Source organism: Chiloscyllium plagiosum, chromosome 5 (genome assembly GCF_004010195.1).
Source record: "Chiloscyllium plagiosum isolate BGI_BamShark_2017 chromosome 5, ASM401019v2, whole genome shotgun sequence".
NCBI classification, from domain to species: domain Eukaryota; kingdom Metazoa; phylum Chordata; class Chondrichthyes; order Orectolobiformes; family Hemiscylliidae; genus Chiloscyllium; species Chiloscyllium plagiosum.
In genome coordinates this window covers 44853343-44874157 of record NC_057714.1, presented here as the reverse complement: position 1 = coordinate 44874157, position 20815 = coordinate 44853343, and the positions used below count along the sequence as shown (strand labels likewise).

Here is a 20815-nt window from a genome sequence, read left to right as displayed (position 1 = left end):
CTAGAGGCCAAGAGCTGGAAAAAGGGCTTAGTGCAGTCAGATTTTTATAGACACAAAGGGCCAAACAGCCTCCTCCTGTATTGTAAATGTCTATAAGAGTAAAGTAAGATGACACTACAGCTATTTTAAATGGGTTACTGGAACACGTCTTATGTTACATCTACAATATTGCTTCATTTAAGCAGTGAGCCTGGCTGCTAGGTACCGTGGCTCCTCAGCTGTACGTCCACAGCAGTTTTGCACAGTGACAGATTTCTGATTGGAATTTCAACGCGAACTAATTGTATGTATGTTCGGGAGCACTCATAACAACTGTTGATGAATCCCTGGGCAAATGCCTTCAGCTTTGTGTTTAGGCAATACTGCAGAAATATCCAGCCCAGGACTGTGGCATAAAATGCAGAACAGCAATAGATCATTTGGCCTATCAGGTCTGTTCCATCAAGTAAGATCATGGCTGACCTATTAATCCTCTTTCATGCCCTATCCCCATTAACCCTCGATTGTCTGCCCGATTAAAAAATCTGCCTATCTCAGCCTTGAATATACTTAATGACCCAGACTCTACAGCCCTCTGTAGTAAAGAATTCTATTGGTTGAGTATTCTCTCCAAGAAGAAATTTTTCCTCATCTTTGTCTTAAGTGTGTGACACCTTATTCTGAGATTATGCCCTCTGGTCCTGGACTCTCCCACATGGGGAAACAACCTTTCCATATCTACCCAGCCAAGTCCTCTAAGAATCTTGTATGTTTCAATAAGACTGCCTTGCACTTTTCTATATTCCAATGAGTACAGGCTCAATCTACCCAATCTCTTCACATAAGTTCCTCCTAACCTGGTAACAGCCTAGTGAAATTTCTCTGGACTGCCTCCAGTGCTAGTATATCTTTACATAGATAAGGGACCCAAAACGATTCAAAGTATTCCAGCTGTGGTCTGACCAATGCCTTATATAGCTTTAGCAAAACTTCCCAACATTTATATTTCATTCCTTTTGAAATAAAGGCCAACATTCCACATGCCTTCCCTATTATGCACTGAACTTAAATGTTAACATTTTTGTGATTCAGGTAAGGAAACCAAGACATGTAAAATACAGATTAACCATGCTGTAACTAATTGTTGGCACAAGTCCTGAGATTAAATAGCTTATTTCAGTTATTAGTTGTGCAGCTGAATAAGCTATGGATTGCAACATAGGCCCTGAAAACTGTTATGCTTGACATTGGATTTGGAGGGCATCAAGGTGGAATCATTAGTGTAAATGAGGGTGGAACTCAGTGACACAATGAACTGTGGCAGGACCAGTGGGATGGTAGCACTTGCTATGATTTTCACAGAACTTACTTGCTGGGCACATGCAGCAGTTGATGCAAGGCTAAAATTTGGTTCCATGGCCTGGAACACAGAAAAGGTTTGTGGTAGATTTAAACTGTTCATTTCAGGTCGGTATTGTCTGTCAGTGATCAGACGCACATTTTATAACCCACCTACATTTTCTTTAATTAAAAATATTAGGAAGGCAAAGTGAGCAGACCCTGTCTGATCATGTTCTGATATCACTTACTTTATGGCCTTGCTAAAGTCAACTGTTCTGACATAAACGTGAAAGATTTATGACTTGAGATATAAAAATTTAAATTTGGAAGATTCAGCTAGAATATAAAAAACTTCAGCTGCTACCATTTTGAGGCATTCATCAAAAATCATTAAACTACTCTGTCTCTTGATTGTACAATTGATATTGTTGGATACTGAAAACTAGCGTTCCTACTGTATCACCTGTAGGAGTTTGAATATTTGGTGCAGTAGAGAATGTAAGTGCAGCAGTGGTTATGAGTGCACTGAATAGTAATTCCCAGGTGCTTTATATTCAGGTTGCCTTTTTATTCTTGACACATCATAAATCATTTGCTTGTTGAACTCTACATTTCTGAGCACGCATTTGTCTACTCATGATTTGCAATCGCAAATCTGTGCAACAACAACCTGTTCAGCTCATGTTTGCCTCATTCCAAAATGCAAATTCCTTCAGTAGAAATTAGAATGGGAAAGAACACAATGTACAATGTTTGATTCCCTCTTATTTAGTGAATGTGTCATCCAATTCTTTCATTTAATGGTAGACCTGTTTATGTCTGCCACAAAGTTAAACACAAAGTATCATGGGGAGAATGGAAATCACATGCTAGCTCCTCACTGATCAGGCCAAAATAGATCAACAGATATTAACTATGCGAGCTAAAAAAATATTTACGTTAAAATATGTTAAACTATGTGATATAAAAGAATGCAAAAAATAGTTAGCAGATGGTCTGGCCCATCCCTCACTTGATTTAAAAGAACTGTGACATAAAAAAGGAATAGTAAATGTTTTGAGGAGAGAACCTTTTGATTTTGTGTAATAGCTGGTCCAGGACCCTATCAGGAAAGCAAGCAAAGAGTTTGTTTCATAAGCTGTGGTGGAAATTAAAGGCTATAAATTGCGATATCTGGATCTCCCTTGATGTTTTGATACTGTTTGATATTTTGCTTTAAATAAACATGATGTATGGATGGTAACCTGAGCTGTGCAATTGGATATATTAAATACTTTTCCATTATGCATCGAATATTGTGAGAAGGAAGGGCTTATATCAGTTCCAATAAAAGTAAGAGCTTGTGTTTAAAGTTCCTTTTATGACCACAGGATGACATAAAAATACTTCACAGACAATGAAGTAATTTTTGAACTGTAAGTCTGATGGAATGTAGAAAAACAGAGAACTAATTTGTACTCTATGAAATGCTGTTAACAACAGTAAGATATGGATCTTTAATCTGAGAGAACAGACAGCACTTCAGTTTAATGAGAGACAGCACCTCCAGCAATGCATCTCCTCCTGTGTACTGTGTGTCAGTCATAATATCCACTCCAGTCCTGAGCCTGCTTGATTCTGAGGATAGTGTGTTCCAAATACGCTAAGGCTAACATGGGGCAACTGACAGAATAAGGATGTTTTATATAACAGTGTGCAATGTTGCAATTACCAGATATTATGGTTAAGGAATCATAGAATTGTTATAACAGTGTGCAATGTCACATTTGTCAGATATTATGGTTGTAGAATCACAGAACTGGTACAGCAGAGTAAAAGGCCATGTGCCCATTGTGCCTGCACTGGCTTTTCAAATGAAGATTATTACCTGGTGCTAATCTCCAGCTTTTCCCACATAATCTTGCACACTATTTCTATCCAACTCATTATCCAATGCTCTCTTCAAAGTTTCAATTCAATTTGCCTCAACCAAACTTTCATAGAATCCCTACAATATGGAAGCCAACCATTTGGCCCATTGAGTTCACACAGAACTTCCAAAGAGCTTCCCACCCAAACCAATGCTATCCCTGTAACCCTGTATTTACCTTGGCCAATCCACCTTACCTGCATATCTTTGGACTGTGTGGGTATGTGGGGTGGTGGCAGGGGGACACAGAGCACCAGGACGAATTTCATGCAGACATGAGGGGAATGTGCAAATTCCACACAGGACAGCCGCCCCCGGGTGGAATTGAACCAGGGTCTCTGGCACTATGAGGCAGCAGTGCTAACCACTGAGTCACTCTGTCACCGAGCAGGACATTCCCTAGCTGAGCCAATCACTTTGTGAAAGCTTTTGCTCATAGCATACTTATTTCTTTTGCCACCAAAACAGAAATTGCTGGAAAAATTCAGCAGGTCGGCAGCATCTACGGAGAGAAATCAGAGCTAACATTTGTGGGTGGCACGGTGGCACAGTGGTTAGCACTGTGCCAGAGACCCGGGTTCAAATCCCGACTCAGGCGACTGACTGTGTGGAGTTTGCACATTCTCCCCGTGTCTGCGTGGGTTTCCTCCGGGTGCTCCGGTTTCCTCCCACAGTCCAAAGATGTGCAGGTCAGGTGAATTGGCCATGCTAAATTGCCCGTAGTGTTAGGTAAAAGGGGTAAATGTAGGGGAATGGGTGGGTTGCGCTTCGGCGGGTCGGTGTGGACTTGTTGGGCCGAAGGGCCTGTTTCCACACTGCAAGTAATCTAATCTAATCTACTCTAATCTAAAGTACAGTGACCCTTCTTCAAACCCGATGGTAGCCACAAGAAAATGTGGATTTTATGCAGAAGACAGGGTGGGGTCGAGGGTAAGGCGTGAAGGATAGGTAGAGATAGAGCTCAGAGAGAGAAGAACAGTTGGATAGACGAAGGAGTGGATAACAGTCAGCTCAACAGAATGAATAGCTACTATTGGGGACTACTAGTGGCTGACGTAATCAGAACAGATGTGATAGAGACAGAGGAACTGGGAGAATGGAATAGGTCTGATTGTGTGTAATAGCAGACCATGGGACAACAAGATTTGGTGTGTGGGGGTGAGGGAAAGTGTAGGGAAAGTGCTCAAGCCCTAAAGTTATTGAACTAGATATTGAGTGCAGAAGGCTGTAGAGTTCCCAAAAGGAAAATGAGGTGTTGTTCTTCCAACTTCCGCTGAGCTTCGCTGGAGAACTGCAGCAAGCCCAAGACAGAGATGTTGGCCAAGGAACAGGAAGCTCAGGGTCTTTTAGTGGACAGAACATGGGTGTGCTGCAAAGCTGTCATGCAGTCTGTGTTTTATTTCCCCAATATAGACCACATTTTGAGCAGTGAATGCAGTTGATTAGATTGAGTGAAATGCAGTAGACCACCCTCCACTCACATTCACCTAGTCCATCTCTGACACATCCCTTCCCTTCCTTGACATCTCTGTTTATATTTTTGGGGATGGGCTGACTGCCAATATCCACTACAAACCAACTGACCACAACAGTTACCTGGACTATGCTTCCAGTAAAGACCTATTCCATTCTCCCAGTTCCTCTGTCTCTGTCACATCTGTTCTGATGATGCCAGCTTTGATAAGGGCGTCTCCAAAATGTCTACCTCCTTCGTCAAACGAGGATTCCCCAGTACTGTAATTGATAGGGCCCTCAGCCAACTTTGATTAATCTCCCACAGTTCAGCTCTCAACCCTTTCTCTTTCCTCCCACAACAGTGATAGGGTCCCCTTTGTCCTTACCTAGCATCCCTCCAGCATCTACATCCAGAGGGTCGTTGGTCACCATTTCCACCACATCCAGCAGGATATCACCACCAGTCATATATTGCCTCTCCCTCCCTTGTCAGCCTTCCTTCTTGGTTGTTAGTTTCCCATCTTTCTTTGTAGTTTTCTTCCTTATTCTTGTTCCTTTTACAGGAACAAACATTTTCTTCCCATCCATTCTATCCAGCCCGCTCACATATTTGAAAACCTCCATCTTTTCTTTCTAGTCCATGCACATCTTTCCTATAATGTGGAGGCTATAATAAGGTCTGACAAGTGTCTTATACAAGTTCAACATCACTTTCTTGCTCTTGAACTCTTTTCACTTATTAACAAAGTTGAGGACATTGTAAGCTTTTTTAACTGCTCTCCATCTATCTTTAATGATCTGTGCACATATATAACTAGGTCTATTCCCACACCCCTTTTAGAATTGTACCCACTATTTTATTATTGTCTTTCAATGTTTTTCCTACTAAAGACCATCATCTCACATTTCTCGACATTAAACCTCATCTAACGCCTCTCCGCCATCTCCTCCAACTTGTCAATATCCTTTTAGAGTTCCACACTATCCTCTCAGTTTACAGTTCTTCCAAGTTTCATGACATGAAATCATAAAGTACAAAAAAATTAATTCAGTTACTTTGGCAATGTTTGAACTTTGAACTAAGCTCATTACTTGTCTTGGCATTAAACTTGGCAAAAGTGTTTATAAAATCTTTGTTTGAATGTTGGGAAACTTTATTGTTCTTTCTGTCTCATCAGATCATCAAGGACCAGAAGCTGCTTATTATTGTTGGTGGGATGTTGCTCATCGATCTCTGCATCCTGATTTGCTGGCAGGTTGTGGATCCTCTGAGGAGGACTGTGGAAGATTATCCTTTAGAGGTCAGTTAACGGGGTCTGACTGGGAATCCTAAAATCTGCATCAAAAACTGCTCTCATCTGTTTCATTTTAGTGTGTGTATATACAGTTGAGAATTTGATTTAAAAGCAGAATAAGAATAGACAAAAATTTAGAAACTACTTTGAAGGCAAGCTAGTTGGATGATGAGTCACTGATCCTAAATCCATATCTAATCACAATAAGGAGTGAAGAAAAACAAAGAAAAAACAAATTTAATATTAAAGCTTTTTTCCAGAAAATGTGGGAGATTTAAAGAAAGATGATTTCTCATGTTGCAACTTTAATTCGAGTTTGTGCAACACAGGGAGATGCCAAAAATTTGAAGTTAAAAGCTATAAGCCTTTACTTAATTCACATGCACATAATTATGTATTTACAAATAAATAATACACTAATGTGGGAAGAAAATTGCCAACATAAAAAAAATGAAAATGACCCGTCTGATAAAGAAAACTGCAATATCTTTCTGTTTTAAATTGGGGCAATTTATCTAAAGCTGGAAGTTGAGCAGTGAGTGCTGAGGCAGCTTTAGCTAATTATGCAATATCATCCTAAATCATACAGATGTGTTCTCAGTTGTATGTGGAATGGTAGTCAAAAGGTTTTGCTATGCTGGAAGCTGCAGGCGTGTCTCTACATTACTTTTTGGAAAATAAATCTGATGTTTTTTTGATAAGAAAGTGAGAAATGTAAAGGATAAAAGAGTTGTAAAATACGGATACATCACTGAGAAGTAGGCAGTCCCTGGGTTGCAAACAGGTTCTACTCTGGAGTTTGTTTGCAAGTCAGTAGTGTGCACGTCAGAACATTATGCAGGACATTATAAAGTAGCCGTTCATAACTACAGGAAATGTCTTATGTTGGATCTTTAAAGTTACACCCCTATGTGGGATCGTGTTTGAAAGTACAAGTACTGAAGTTTGACTTTTGTAAATCGGGCTCTCTGTCGCAACAAATATTTTATATCTTTTTAACATGCAGATTTTACACTCCTGCATAATAGAAAATGAAGCAGCCAATTAACCAGGTTATCTTGAGTGAAAGAAAGAAAAATATTATTACCATCTAAGTCCCCAGAGGAAAAACATCAAATGCACAAACACAGAGATATTAAGTTTAAAAGGGAATGTGCCTGGTGCAGACAAGGAGAATAAAGGTTCAGCATTTGCTGTTTTCAATACAGATTCCAGCATATGCAGTAATTTGCTCACAGAGAATAAAGATTACATAGTTAAAGAGTCCTTATGAATCTTTGGAGGTGTCGGATTCTTAATGAGAGACCACAGTTTAATTTGTATCTTCAACAATTGAGGAAAGTATAGATTTCAGAGTTCTCAGTTTCTTTCTTGTTTAAAAGAACATTTTGGTATTAAAAACAGATATTGGAAGTTAAAGTTTGGTAGTCCATATTTACCACTATCATAATGGATAAAACACCATAAATAAAGTTGAGGTATTCATTCTGCATATGAATATGGAAAGATAGTAATTGTAGATAGTAGCATTGCTTCAATATATGGATATAATAGTATAGGGGATATCTTCCTGGGCTAATAATCCAGAAGCCTGGAATAATGTTGGGATGTGACATGTTTAGGGAATTTCAATTCAGTTAATTAATTAAATCTGAAATAAGAAGCTGGTGTTATAAAATTACTTGTTTATCATTGAAGCACAATTAGTTCACCAATGTCTTTTCAGGAGGTAAATCTTGCATTCATTCCTGGCATGATTTATTTGTAATTCCAAATCCTCAACAATGTGTCATACAGTCATGGAGTTATACAGCACTTAAAGTGATCCTTTAAGTTGTCCACAGCAATCAGACATCAAATCTGACCTCGTCCCATTTGCCAACATTTGGCCCGTACTCCTCGAAACCCTTCCTATTCATATACCCATCCAAATGCCTTCTAAATGTAATTATATCAGCCTCAACCACTTCCTCTGGCAGCTCATTCATACATGCACCACCTTCTGCGTGAGAAAGTTACCCCTCAAGTCCGTTTTAAATCTTTCCCTTCTCACCTTAAACCTATGCCGTTTAGTTTTGGACTCCCCCTTCCGAGGAAAAAGACCTTGGCTATTCACTCTATCCATGCACCTCATGATTTTATAAACCTCTAGGGTTACCCCTATGTCTCCAATGCTCCAGAAAAAATAGCCCCAGCCTATTCAGCCTCTCCCTATAACTCGAACTGTCTAGTCCCGGTAAAGTTCTTGTAAAGTTTTTCAGCATCCTCTCAAGTTTCACAACGTCTTTCCCATAGAAGGGCAACCAGAAATGTGCTGTATTCTAATAGTGGCCTCACCAATATCCTGTACAGCCACAACATGACATCCCAACTTCCTATACTCACTGTTCTAACCAATGAAGGCAAGCATTCCAAATGCCTTCTTCACCACTCGATTTAACTGCAACTCCACTTTCAAGGAACTGTGCATCTCCACTCCTAGGTCTCTTTGTTCAGCAACACTCCCCAGGGCCCTCCCCATAACTGTATAACTGCTGCCCTTTATTGCCTTATCAAAATGCAACACCTCACATTTATTTAAATTAAGCTCTATCTGCCACTTCCCAGCACATTGGCCCATCTAACCAAGGTCCCATTGTACTCTGAGATAATCTTCTTCACTGTCCATTATAACACTTATTTTGGTGCCATCTGTAAATTTACTAACCACACCTCCTATATTCACATCCAAATAATTTATATAAATGATGAAAAGCAGTTGGCCCTTCACAGAACCTTGTGGCACACTGCTGGTCATGGGCCTCCAGTCCAAGAAACTGCCCTCCACCACCACCCTCTGTCTCTTACCTTCAAGCTAATTTTGTATCCAATTGGCTATCTCCCCCTGGATTCCATGTGATCTAATTTTACTAACTAGGCTACCATGGGCAATCTTGTCGAACAACTTGCTGAAGTTGACATGGACAATGTCTATCACTCTGCCTTCATCAATCTTGTTACCTCTTTCAAAAAAACTCAATCAGGTTAATGAGATATGATTTCCCATGCAAAACGCCATGTTAATTATCCCTAGTATCTATACCTCTGAACATTAATCTGTCAGTTCTGTCCATTCTTGAGCCACATTTCTATAATAGTTATGATATCCCAGTCCCATGTTTCCAACCACGTCCTAAGTTTATTAATCTCACCCCATTCTCTGCCAAGGTCTTGCCTGTTTGACTTACTCCCCTTAACTATACCAGCTCAGCTTTTCCTCTTTTCTCATGGTCACTTTGGCTCCCACCCCCCCCTTACTAGTTTAAAGCCTCCCGTGTAGCACTAGCAAATCTCCCTGTGAAGATACTGGTTTACACTTAACTGCCTCTCAAACAGCCAAGCCACCCTGTTGTAACATAAAATCTATAACGAAAATCAAACAGGCCAGACCACTAAGCACTAATCGGGTACTAGAAGCAGCAAAGGCATACCCAGCCCAGTCAGCCATGCAAACTGCTCCTCAGTAACAACTAGGAATGTCTGCCAAAGGCGGTGAAGCTATACCACAGAACTAGTTAAACAACAGCCTGACAAAGTCCTACTCACAAATTTGTACATCTCAGCCCCCATTGTCTAAGAATGCTTAGTCTCCAGCCTAAGTTCAACCCCATCAGCAGGGAATATCTACTGGAGGTGGCAGCAGAGGGGCATTCAGTTGGAAAGAGTCTGTAAATTCTCTGTATTTATTTTGCTCACATGATGACAAAAAAAACTTCTTGCTAAATAGCAGCCTCTCCATAACCTCAGTTGCTGGATCAGTTGACCACCACTTGGAAGAGTACTAAGATTAGGAAAGGGAAAGAACTCTGGATGGAGGACTTCAGCCTACAAAATCAAGAGTGGTTCAGTAACACCACTACTGACTGAACCAGCCAACCTATCTACCAGACTGGACCTGCAACAGATGTTGAGAGAACCAGCAAAAGGACAACCCTTAGTCAGGCTCATCCTCACCAATCTGACATGGATATATCTTCCATAACATTTAAACAGGAATGACAACTACACTAACCATGTGCAGAACAAGTTCTGTTTTCAAACTGAGGCCCCACAGTGAGTTGCCTGACAGTTCCATCATGACTAATGGACAAATTCAGAACAGATCTAGAAGCTCAAACTGGCCATGTAGTGTTGTGACCTATAAGCAGTAGTTTCATTATTAAAAAAAGTGAAGCTATAGTAAAAGATGATACGCACTCTACATTGTGAAAGTAGCAGGAAATAAGATAGAGTTAATAAATTTCCAGATACAAAGGATCAAGTAAAAGCCTTGTCTGCATCAAGTCATGAATTAGACAATTAAGCAAAGGAGGAGGGTCCACAAATATTCTCATGGGGAACACCAGCACATTAATACAAAAGATAAGACCAAGGCATTTCCAACCATTTTCAGCCAAATGTACAAAGTGGAATAATCCAGTATCTGTCTTGAGATAATTTGATTAATTCCACATAATATCAAGAAATGGTTCCAATGCTCCAAAAAATGCTAAGGTCTAGCCAGGCTGTTCCAGTAAAGTGAGAACACCAGCATCTGGCATCTGTCACCTCTGCAAGATTTTGTTCTATTCTTCACTGCCATTTCAACAGGACTCGGTGTGGCCTGATAGTTCTCCAGTGATCAAGCCCCGTGACTCTCACAGCTTCCATCAGCTGAACTGGTAATCTGCAATATGTCCATCAGTTTGTGACCCCAAATCAAATCGAAATGCAATACCCACAGATGTGAGAGTATCTGTTTTGGTGAACGATGCAGGGATTTATTGTTTAACACAAAAAGGTTTGCTCTGATAGTAATTACCGAGGTATGGCGGAATGATGAAAGAAAGGGTCGGATTAGAACAAGTCAACATGGATTTAGTAAGGGGAGGTCGTGCCTGACAAACCTGTTGGAGTTCTTTGAAGAGGTGACAAGTAGGTTAGACCGGGGAAACCCAGTGGATGTGGTCTACCTAGACTTCCAAAAGGCCTTTGATAAGGTGCCACACGGGAGGCTGCTAAGCAAGGTGAGGGTGTAATTGTACCCGCATCCACCATTTCCTCAGGAAATTCATTCCACACGTGAACCACCCTCTGTGTAAACAAGTTGCCTCTCATGCCTTTTTAAAATCTCTCTCCTCTCATCTTAAAAATCTGCCCCCAGTCTTGAAATCCCCCATCCTCGAGAAAAGACAATTACTATTAATCCTATTTATACCTCTCATTATTTTATAAACTTCTATATGTCACTTTGTATGCTCCAGTTGAAAACGTCCAACCCTATGTAGCCTTTCTTTGTAACTCAAATCTTCCACACCAGGCAACATCCTGGTAACTCTCTTCTGAACCTTCTGCAGTTTAATAATATCCCAACTATTGTTGCAGAACAGAGAGACCTAGAGGGTTCAGGTACATAATTAATTGAAGTTTGTGTCACATGTAGACAGGGTGGTTAAGAAGGCACTTAGCATGCTAGCCTTCATTGCTCAGACCTTTGCGTATAGGATGTCATGTTGAGGTTATACAGGGCACTGGTGAGGCCTCTTCTGGAGTACTGAGTCCAGCTCTGCTTGCCTGATTATAGGAAGAACATTGTTAAGCTGGAGAGGGTTCAGAAAAGATTAACCAGGATGTTGCCAGGATTGGAGGGTTTAAGTTAGAAGGAGAGGCTGCATAGGCTGAGACTGGCTGAGTCATAGGCATGGACTACTTTCTAAACGGTGAGAGAATTCGTAAAGCTAAAGTACAGAGGGATCTGGGAGTGCTAGTTGAGGATTTTCTAAAGGTAAACATGCAGGTTGAGTCTGTGATTAAGAAAGTGAATGCAATGTTGTCAATTATCTCAAGAGGGTTGGAATATAAGAGCACCGTTGTGCTACTGAGACTTTATAAAGCTCTGGTTAGGCCCCATTTGGAGTACTGTGTCCAGTTTTGGTCCCCACACCTCAGGAAGGACATACTGGCACTGGAGCGTGTCCAGCGGAGATTCACACGGATGATCCCTGGAATGGATCGGCTGAGGATCCTGGGATTGTATTCATTGGAGTTTAGAAGATTAAGGGGAGATCTAATAGAAACTTACAAGATAATACATGGCTTGGAGAGGGTGGACGCTAGGAAATTGTTTCCGTTAGGTGAGGAGACTAGGACCCATGGATACAGCCTTAGAATTAGAGGGGGTAAATTCAGAACAGACATGCGGAGGCATTTCTTCAGCCAGAGAATGGTGGGCCTGTGGAATTCATTGCCACAGAGTGCATTGGAGGCTGGGACGCTAAATGTCTTCAAGGCAGAAATTGATAAATTCTTGATGTCACAAGGAATTAAGGGCTACGGGGAAAATGCGGGTAAGTGGAGTTGAAATGCTCATCAGCCATGATTGAATGGCGGAGTGGACTCGATGGGCCAAATGGCCTTACTTCCGCTCCTATGTCTTATGGTCTTATGGTCTTATGGAGATTGAGACCTGAATATTGAAGGTACATGGCAGTTTGGAAGGACAGGAAGCTAAGAAAATGTGGAAGGACAGGCCTCTTAATTAATGATGACATTAGCACAATAGAGAGGGATGACCCAATTTCAGGAAACTAAGATAGAGAAGCTGTTCAGTAGTGTTGAGAAACAATAAAGGCAAGAAGCCACTTGTGGGAATGGTATACTTAATAGGAACCATAGAGTAAGATGCAGTATAAAAAAAAGTAATGGGAGCCGGACAAAGTTATAGTGGTAATCATTTTAATTAGCACATCAACTGGAATAGTCAATTGGATGGTTCCATTCTGTTTATAAATGTGAATTGGAATCCTTTTTTTCAAAATGGAAAGGAGACATAAAGTAGGAAACTACAGGCCAGTTAGCTTTACTTCTGTCATAGAAATCATATTGAAAGCCATAATTAAAATGTTATTTCAGGATACTTGAAAAGAGTTCATGTTAATCAGGTAATCAACAACGTTTTAGTTAAATCATGTTTGGCCAAGTTAGTTGGAGTTCTTTGAGGGGGTCATATTTGCTGTGAATAAAGAACATGTACTGTACTTAGATTTGGATTGGATAAGGCGCCACATTAAGGTTACTGCAGAAAACTAAGGCTCATGATATAATGGCTAGGTACTTATTAGGATGGAAGATTGGCTAGCTAACAGAAAGTGAGTCATTTTTTTGGTTGACAAAATGTAATGAGTGGTGTGCCACAGCGATCAGTGCTGCAGCTTCAATATTTTATAATTTATATAAATGATTTAGGTGAAGAGGGAAAAGATATGGTTGTTAATTTTACTGATGACATAAAGCTATGACGAAAAGTAAGTTCAGAACAGAGAATAAGAAGGTGACAGAGTGATATAGATGGGTTAAATTGAGAAAGTCAAAAACAGAAATCTTCAGAGCCACTGCCAACCTACATTTAGCGCATTTCTGACCCAATTACTGATTGTGATGACAAATCTATTAGTGACTCTCAGTGAGATATTCATTCCAAATTGTTCCTTTTCAGACCAATGAGCAGATTCTGGGGGCTTACTTTATATGTGTAGCTCTCCATCAATATGACATTGAGACACAAGGTTTAATTTTGAATGAGTCTGTGAACTCTGTGTTCTGGATGTAGGCTTGCTTGCTGAGCTGAAAGGGTCATTTCCAGGTGTTTTGTTATCTTACTATGTAACATCTTCAGTGGACCTCATGTGAAGCAATGCTGAAAATTCCTACTTTCTATTTATATGTTTGGGTTTCTTTGGGTTGGTGGTCATTTCCTGTTGTGATGTTATTTCCTGTGGTGAAGTCACTGCCTATTCCGTTTCTCAGGGGGTGGTAGATGGAGTCTAACTCAATGTGTTTGTTGATAGCGTTCTGGTTGGAATGCCATGCTTCTAGGAATTCTCGTGCATGTCTTTATTTGTCTTGTCCTAGGATGGATGTTATTGTCCCAGTTGAAGTGGTGTCCTTCCTCCTCAGTATGTGAGGATATGAGTGAGAAAGGGTCATGTCTTTTTGTGGTTAGTTGGTGTTCATGCATCCTGGTGGCTAGTTTTCTGCCTGTTTATCCAATGTACTGTTTGTTACAGTCCTTGCACAGTATTTTTCAAATGACATTAGTTTGGCTCATTGTCTGCATAGGGTCTTTCAAGTTCACTAGCTGCTGTTTTAGTGTGTTGGTGGGTTTGTGGGCTACCATGATGCCAAGGGGTCTGAGTAGTCTGGCAGTCATTTCCAAGATGTCTTTGATGTAGAGGAGAGTGGCTAGGGTTTCTGGATGTGTTTTCCTTTGTCTGATTGTTTGGGTTTGTTGCTCTGTGTTCTAGCACGTGCTCCCAGTGCACCAGTAACTTCCGAATCAAATAACAGTAAATAATTTTTAAACCTTATTTGTGGCATGAGATTCAACATATAATGGAAATAACTTAGGCCCTGTAGTATTGTGCAACTATCAAATAACATGTTGTAAGGACAAAATCTGTCAATGTTGAACAACACACACCTGAGTTAGATACAATGCCGCGATATTCCCATAGGCATTTTTCTTAGAACTGGCTGGCTGTTGGGGGAAATCTTCTTCATGCAACTAAATTCACATTGATTTCAGTGACATATGACTGGGGATGCAGAAGATATTGTAGTAATGAGGCCTATAAATCATTTCCTGAGGGAGTCCAGTGGCAGAGGAGGACAGCTGCAACAAGAATTAAAAAGAACCTCTTGAAAATTTCTGTACGAAGGAGAATAAAAGGAGCAAAATGACTAATCACAGCAGGGAAAAACTCTCCTAGGATGTTTTTCAAAGCAGAATTTGATAATTATTCTGCTAAACTGGCAGGTTATCTACAACCTGGCAGAGAGAGTTATGAAGTATTGACCAAGGCATGCCTGCTTGATCGTTGTTCTATTTTATTGTATGGTGTTTGGGAGCTGATTAAAGTGAGGAATCAGTGAAAGTAAAAATGAACCAGCTGTCTAGGGGCAGGAATATTATTGGACAGCTGGAATGCTGACATTTCTATGCAGTATTGCTAAAAAAGCAAATTAAAATAATTCCACAAGCGTATTTTATGATCCTAGAGAATTCAGCTAAAGAGGATACCCTTCTGAGACCAGTCCCAACTTTTACCCGATTCCGCAGGTAAAAATAGTGCATCAGCATCATTTTATACCAATATACTTTGGACTTCTGACAAAATTCAAATAATATGCTTTGCTGATTGCTGACATTCAAGTAGCTTACTGAATCATTATATTCTCAATGTTGCAAATTTCATTGACAACGCTAAGTAACTATTATGAATGAAATACACTGTTCTCCAATGACTATACCCTTGAGCTCCAAAAGTGGTAGTCCTTTTTAACTGTTCTTTATTCACAAAGCCGTTACTGCTCTATTGCAGCCTGTCTACTCTGGCACGTGTCACATATCGCATTGCCAAACTCCTCCCTCACTAATGCCCAAACATTCCTTTTTATATTATAAATATCAGTAATATTCATATATTGGTTGTGATAGTTTCTTTGTTTAAACTGAAAGCACCTACCATAGATTTTGCATGACTGTGACAAGTGTAGTGTCCTTACAAGTGCATTTCCCTAAACACCTTCCATTTCGTTAAAAATAAACAAAAAGTTGGCAAGCACTGTCATTTGCTGCAACAAGTTACTCAATACACATGATCTGTAAAGAAAATTATCACTCATAAATTTTAAAAAAGTTTGTTTCTTTCAGTCTGTCCCACTTGCTTCCATATCTTCTCATGCAGTGCAACATAATCTTTAAAGCATTCAAGTCTTCTGATGATATACATGTGCTTTATTCTTGTCTCCTCATTTGGTATTTGTTTGTTTCTTGGGTGATATTGCCTGGGATTGGAAAATGAACATCATTCTGTTTGTGTTACCACGCTGGATGCATTGCAACTGGTCTTTCTTGCTACACGAGAGTTGATCCAAGTCTTACTTTGTTGTATCAAACTGCAAGGTTATTTTATCATTCCTGTATTCCTGATGAAGGGCTTTTGCCTGAAAATTCGATTTTATTGCTCCTCGGATGCTGCCTGAACTGCTGTGCTTTTCCAGCACCACTCTAATCTAGACTCTGGTTTCCAGCATCAGCAGTCATTGTTTTTACCTATTTTATCATTGACATTGTAGCATCTCAGCACTCACAGCTGTTTGTTGTACGTAAAATCTGCTTCTTGTTCTGCACCCCAAAAACACCTTCGTAGTAAGCGTGTGTGGAATTTCACACTCTAATGACAACTTAGACAAGAACTTTGCTAGATAATACACAAATTTCCAATAACTCGTTGCACTGCTTTCAATCACAGCAACTGATCATTGCATCTCTAATACAGCTTGCCTTATTAAGTTCAAAGTGAAGTCTTTCTGTTGTTGCATATGAACAACTCCAGGTTGTTCAGTATACTTAACTTCAGGTATTTTCAAATGCAACTTTTTCTTGTTCTGCTCCAGGTTCCTCTGGTTGTTTTTTCTAGCAACCTCACTCAATTATAGAACATAGAACATAGAAGAATACAGCGCAGTACAGGCCCTTTGGCCCTCGATGTTGCGCCGATCCAAGCCCACCTAACCTATACTAACCCACTATCCTCCATATACCTATCCAATGCCCGCTTAAATGCCCATAAAGAGGGAGAGTCCACCACTGCTGCTGGCAGGGCATTCCATGAACTTACGACTCGCTGAGTGAAGAACCTACCCCTAACTTCAGTCCTATATCTACCCCCCCTTAATTTAAAGCTATGCCCCCTCGTAATAGCTGACTCCATACGTGGAAAAAGATTCTCACTGTCGACCCTATCTAAACCCCTAATCATCTTGTACACCTCAATCAAGTCACCCCTAAACCTTCTTTTCTCTAATGAAAACAGCCCCAAGTGTCTCAGTCTTTCCTCATACGATCTTCCTTCCATACCAGGCAACATCCTGGTAAACCTCCTCTGCACCCGTTCCAGTGCCTCCACATCCTTCCTATAGTATGGCAACCAAAACTGCACACAATATTCCAGATGCGGCCGCACCAGAGTCTTATACAACTGCATCATGACCACAGGACTCCGGAACTCAATTCCTCTACCAATAAAAGCCAGTACGCCATATGCCTTCCTCACCGCACTATTTACCTGGGTGGCAACTTTCAGAGATCTGTGTACATGGACACCAAGATCCCTCTGCTCATCCACACTACCAAGTATCCGACCATTAGCCCAGTACCCCATCTTTTTGTTATTCTTCCCAAAGTGAATCACATCACACTTAGCTACATTGAATTCCATTAGCCACCTTTCTGCCCAGCTCTGCAGCTTCTCTATATCCTGCTGTAACCTGCCACATCCTTCCTCACTGTCAACAACTCCTCCGACTTTCGTATCATCCACAAACTTGCTCACCCAACCTTCTAACCCCTCTTCCAGGTCATTTATAAAAATGACAAACAGCAATGGTCCCAAAACAGATCCTTGCGGAACACCGCTAGTAACGGCACTCCATGAAGAAACTTTGCCATCAACTACTACCCTCTGTCTTCTTCCATCCAGCCAATTCCTAATCCAAACCTCCAACTCACCCTCAATGCCATATCTCCGTATTTTCTGCAGTAGCCTACCATGGGGAACCTTATCAAACGCCTTACTAAAATCCATATATACCACATCTACCGCTATCCCCTCATCAACCTCCTTCGTCACCTTTTCAAAGAATTCAATAAGGTTTGTGAGGCACGACCTGCTTCTGTACATACCTCAAAGCCATCCATTCTACTTATTTGTGCCTCAGTATTCTCATCGACAACAATGCCCTGTTCCTGAGTGAATACTGAAGAAAAGTATTCATTCAGTGTCTCCGCAATCTCTTCTGCCTCCACACGCAACTTCCCCCTACTATCCTTGACTGGACCTATTCCTACCCTAGTCATTCTTTTATTCCTAACATACCTATAGAAAGCCTTAGGGTTTTCCCTAATCCTATCTACTAAGGACCTTTCGTGTCCCCTCCTTGCTGCTTTTAGCTCTCTCTTCAGGTCCTTCCTGGCTACCCTATAACTCTCAATCGCCCCAATTGAACCTTCACGTCTCATCTTGAGATAGGCCGCCCTCTTCCATTTAACAAGGGATTCCAATTCCTTATTAAACCACGGCTCCCTCGCACGACCCTTTCCTCCCTGCCTGACAGGTACATAATTATCAAGGACACTCAATAGTTGCTCCTTGAACAAGCTCCACATATCATTTACACTCTTGCCTTGGAGTCTACTTTTCCAAGCCACACATCCTAAGTCATGCCTCACCGCATCATAATTTCCCTGATTGTGCTGTGCAGTAATTTCTTCCATATATCTCCATATCCACAAACTAGCAGATCATCCAAGGTCACTTCCTGTCAGGGAAGATCACTAACTATGCTGTCTACAATGATAGTATGGAAATGCCCAAACAGCATGCACAACTATCTGTATCTCCAAAATGACATCCAGAATGTAGTCCGTGAACTACTGGTTTCATCATCATTTCCTTCATTGAGTTGTCGCAAAATTTCTTCAATTGTTGGCATGCGAGTGTGAGATCTCCTTAAAGCTTTGGTTGAGCTCCTTTGGATCTATGCATTCCCAATTTTGACGATTCTTCCACTGCTGCAATATTATTTATCCCTTATTGTTGTTTGATCTACAATTCCTTATGTTTCAGCATAGACCTAAGTGCAGCTGAAACTCTCCTCAGCAGATGTGAGTTGGTTTCATAATCACCTATTTTAAGTGGATAGTCACCAGCAAGACATCCAAGATCTGTGAAAACATCTTTGTAATTTTTTAGGATTTGTTCACCAGTCAGTGACCAGTGAAACATTCCAAATTTATTCTTGTATGTGTATATTTACCTAACTGATATAAATGGATTACTATCAAAAATCAATTGACACAAGTCTGCAAATCTCATGACATCATATGTAGCGTTATTGTTTATTTGTTTATTCACATGTACCTGAAGCTCTCCTTCTGCAGTTATCATTCCATTGATCACAAGCCATTTATCACATTTAGAATGGGTAATGTCAATGTGTCTATGTTTGGAGTGATTCATTAGAATCATTATCTAACATCATTCCAGCAGTCATCCTTACAGGCTTTCCTTATATCTATCTAGTGAAACTCTTGAAAGGAACATGATTTAACTTCTGTCAATTTGAGCATTAATTCCCATTCTGAACATATTTATTTTCCTTTTGTGTCATGTCCAGCACAATATTTACATTCTGCCATTGATCTTTCTGCTAACTCTTCTGCAATTATTTTATTTTTTCCTCCTGATCTCTGAAGTTAAATACATACCATTCTGAAGTAATGTTAGTAAAGGATTCAAAGTGGATCTTCAAGTCTTTCAATAGTCTTCCAATCTGTCTTTGCCGGCTTCAGTGTAGTCTACCTTGCAATATTGCTTGCTAGTCCTGTTTTCTCAGCAATGATTGGAGGTGCTACTTTTATTGTTGAGATTTTTTGTTCAACTCGGTGGTTATCATATGATTTTGCCATTGAAACTGGAAGAAGCTCCAATTCTATCTCACATTGCTTTTAATCTCCACAGAAGAAGTGGGATGAGGTTTCTCTTTAAGATGGCACAGACATGTTGGGCAGTTTGATTGATGTCTTTCTGCTGTAAAATTTCTAAGATTCTATGACTGAACAATTCAAACCTATCTTGACTCACCCAATAGTACAGAATTCCAGACTGATGTTCTGATTTTACCTTGCTGTTGCTTACCATAGCTGGCTGTCTCAAAGTCAACACAATTTCTGCTGCTGACTTAGATTAGATTATCTACAGTGTGGAAACAGGCCAATCAGCCCAACAAGTACACACTGATCCTCCAGGGAATAATCTACCCAGATCCATTTCCCTCTGACAAATGTACCTAACACTATGGGCAATTTAGCATGGCCAATACACATGGCCTGCACATCTTTGGACTGTGGGAGGAAATCAGAGCACCAGGAGGGAACCCACGTAGACACAATGAGAAAGTGCAAGTTCCACGCAGCCAGATTGAACCCATGTCCCTAGCACCGTGAGGCAGTAGTGTTAACTACTGAGCCATCATGCCGCCACTTCTAATACTATGTGTTGGGAAAGGGATGTTCAAACTGCAGAACAGTGAATCATGTTGCAGACAGGAGTTTAACTAGGAATTCACATCCATAAGCTTTAATAGCTTGCACAGTGCACTTATAAATATATTTTATAAACAAATAATAAATGAATTAAAATTACTTTCAGTTGCTATTAAAAATAATTTTATCATTACATCATAGTGAAATGTGGGTTTAACAATGTTGAAGTGCAACACTTACAGATTATGAAGAAATTAAAAATATTTTTGAACAACTTCGGTGATAGAAACATAATTTTTTTTTAAAGTGTATGCCAGGCTAAAGAAAAAGGTGCCAGGAGAAGTGACCAGAAGCATGGTTTTGAGATTAATTTTAAGCAGATGGTGGAGAGATGAAACGCAAATGCATTTAAGGATTGCATACTTCTTTCTCAGAGGCTATGATGGGTGTCTCAGAGACCCTATGGAGAGTATCAAGAGAGACACAGAAAATCTGAAGGCTTGATCAAGAGATACTAAAATCTGGGAAAATAGCAGCTGCAGAAATAAGACAATTGCACACAGTTGGGGGAGACAAAAGGAGAGGTATGAAGGGTGCTATAATTGATAACAGCAGGAGGAGAGAATGGGAGAGAAGGGCCAAAAGGAACCAAGAAAAATACAAATAAACTTAGATTACTGGATGGAAATCAAATGTGTTAATAAATGGATG

The 20815-nt window shown here is 40.3% G+C and overlaps 1 protein-coding gene across 2 annotated transcripts in view; it reads left to right on the top strand.

The window, feature by feature from the left end:
• Nucleotides 1-20815, top strand: part of gabbr2 (gamma-aminobutyric acid (GABA) B receptor, 2) — a 968870-nt gene that overhangs the window by 864608 nt on the left and 83447 nt on the right. For both annotated transcript variants that reach the window (XM_043689956.1, XM_043689957.1), the window contains exon 13: nucleotides 5863-5985. In XM_043689956.1, coding sequence (XP_043545891.1) covers nucleotides 5863-5985 — 123 coding nt within the window. The remainder of the gene's footprint in view (nucleotides 1-5862; nucleotides 5986-20815) is intronic.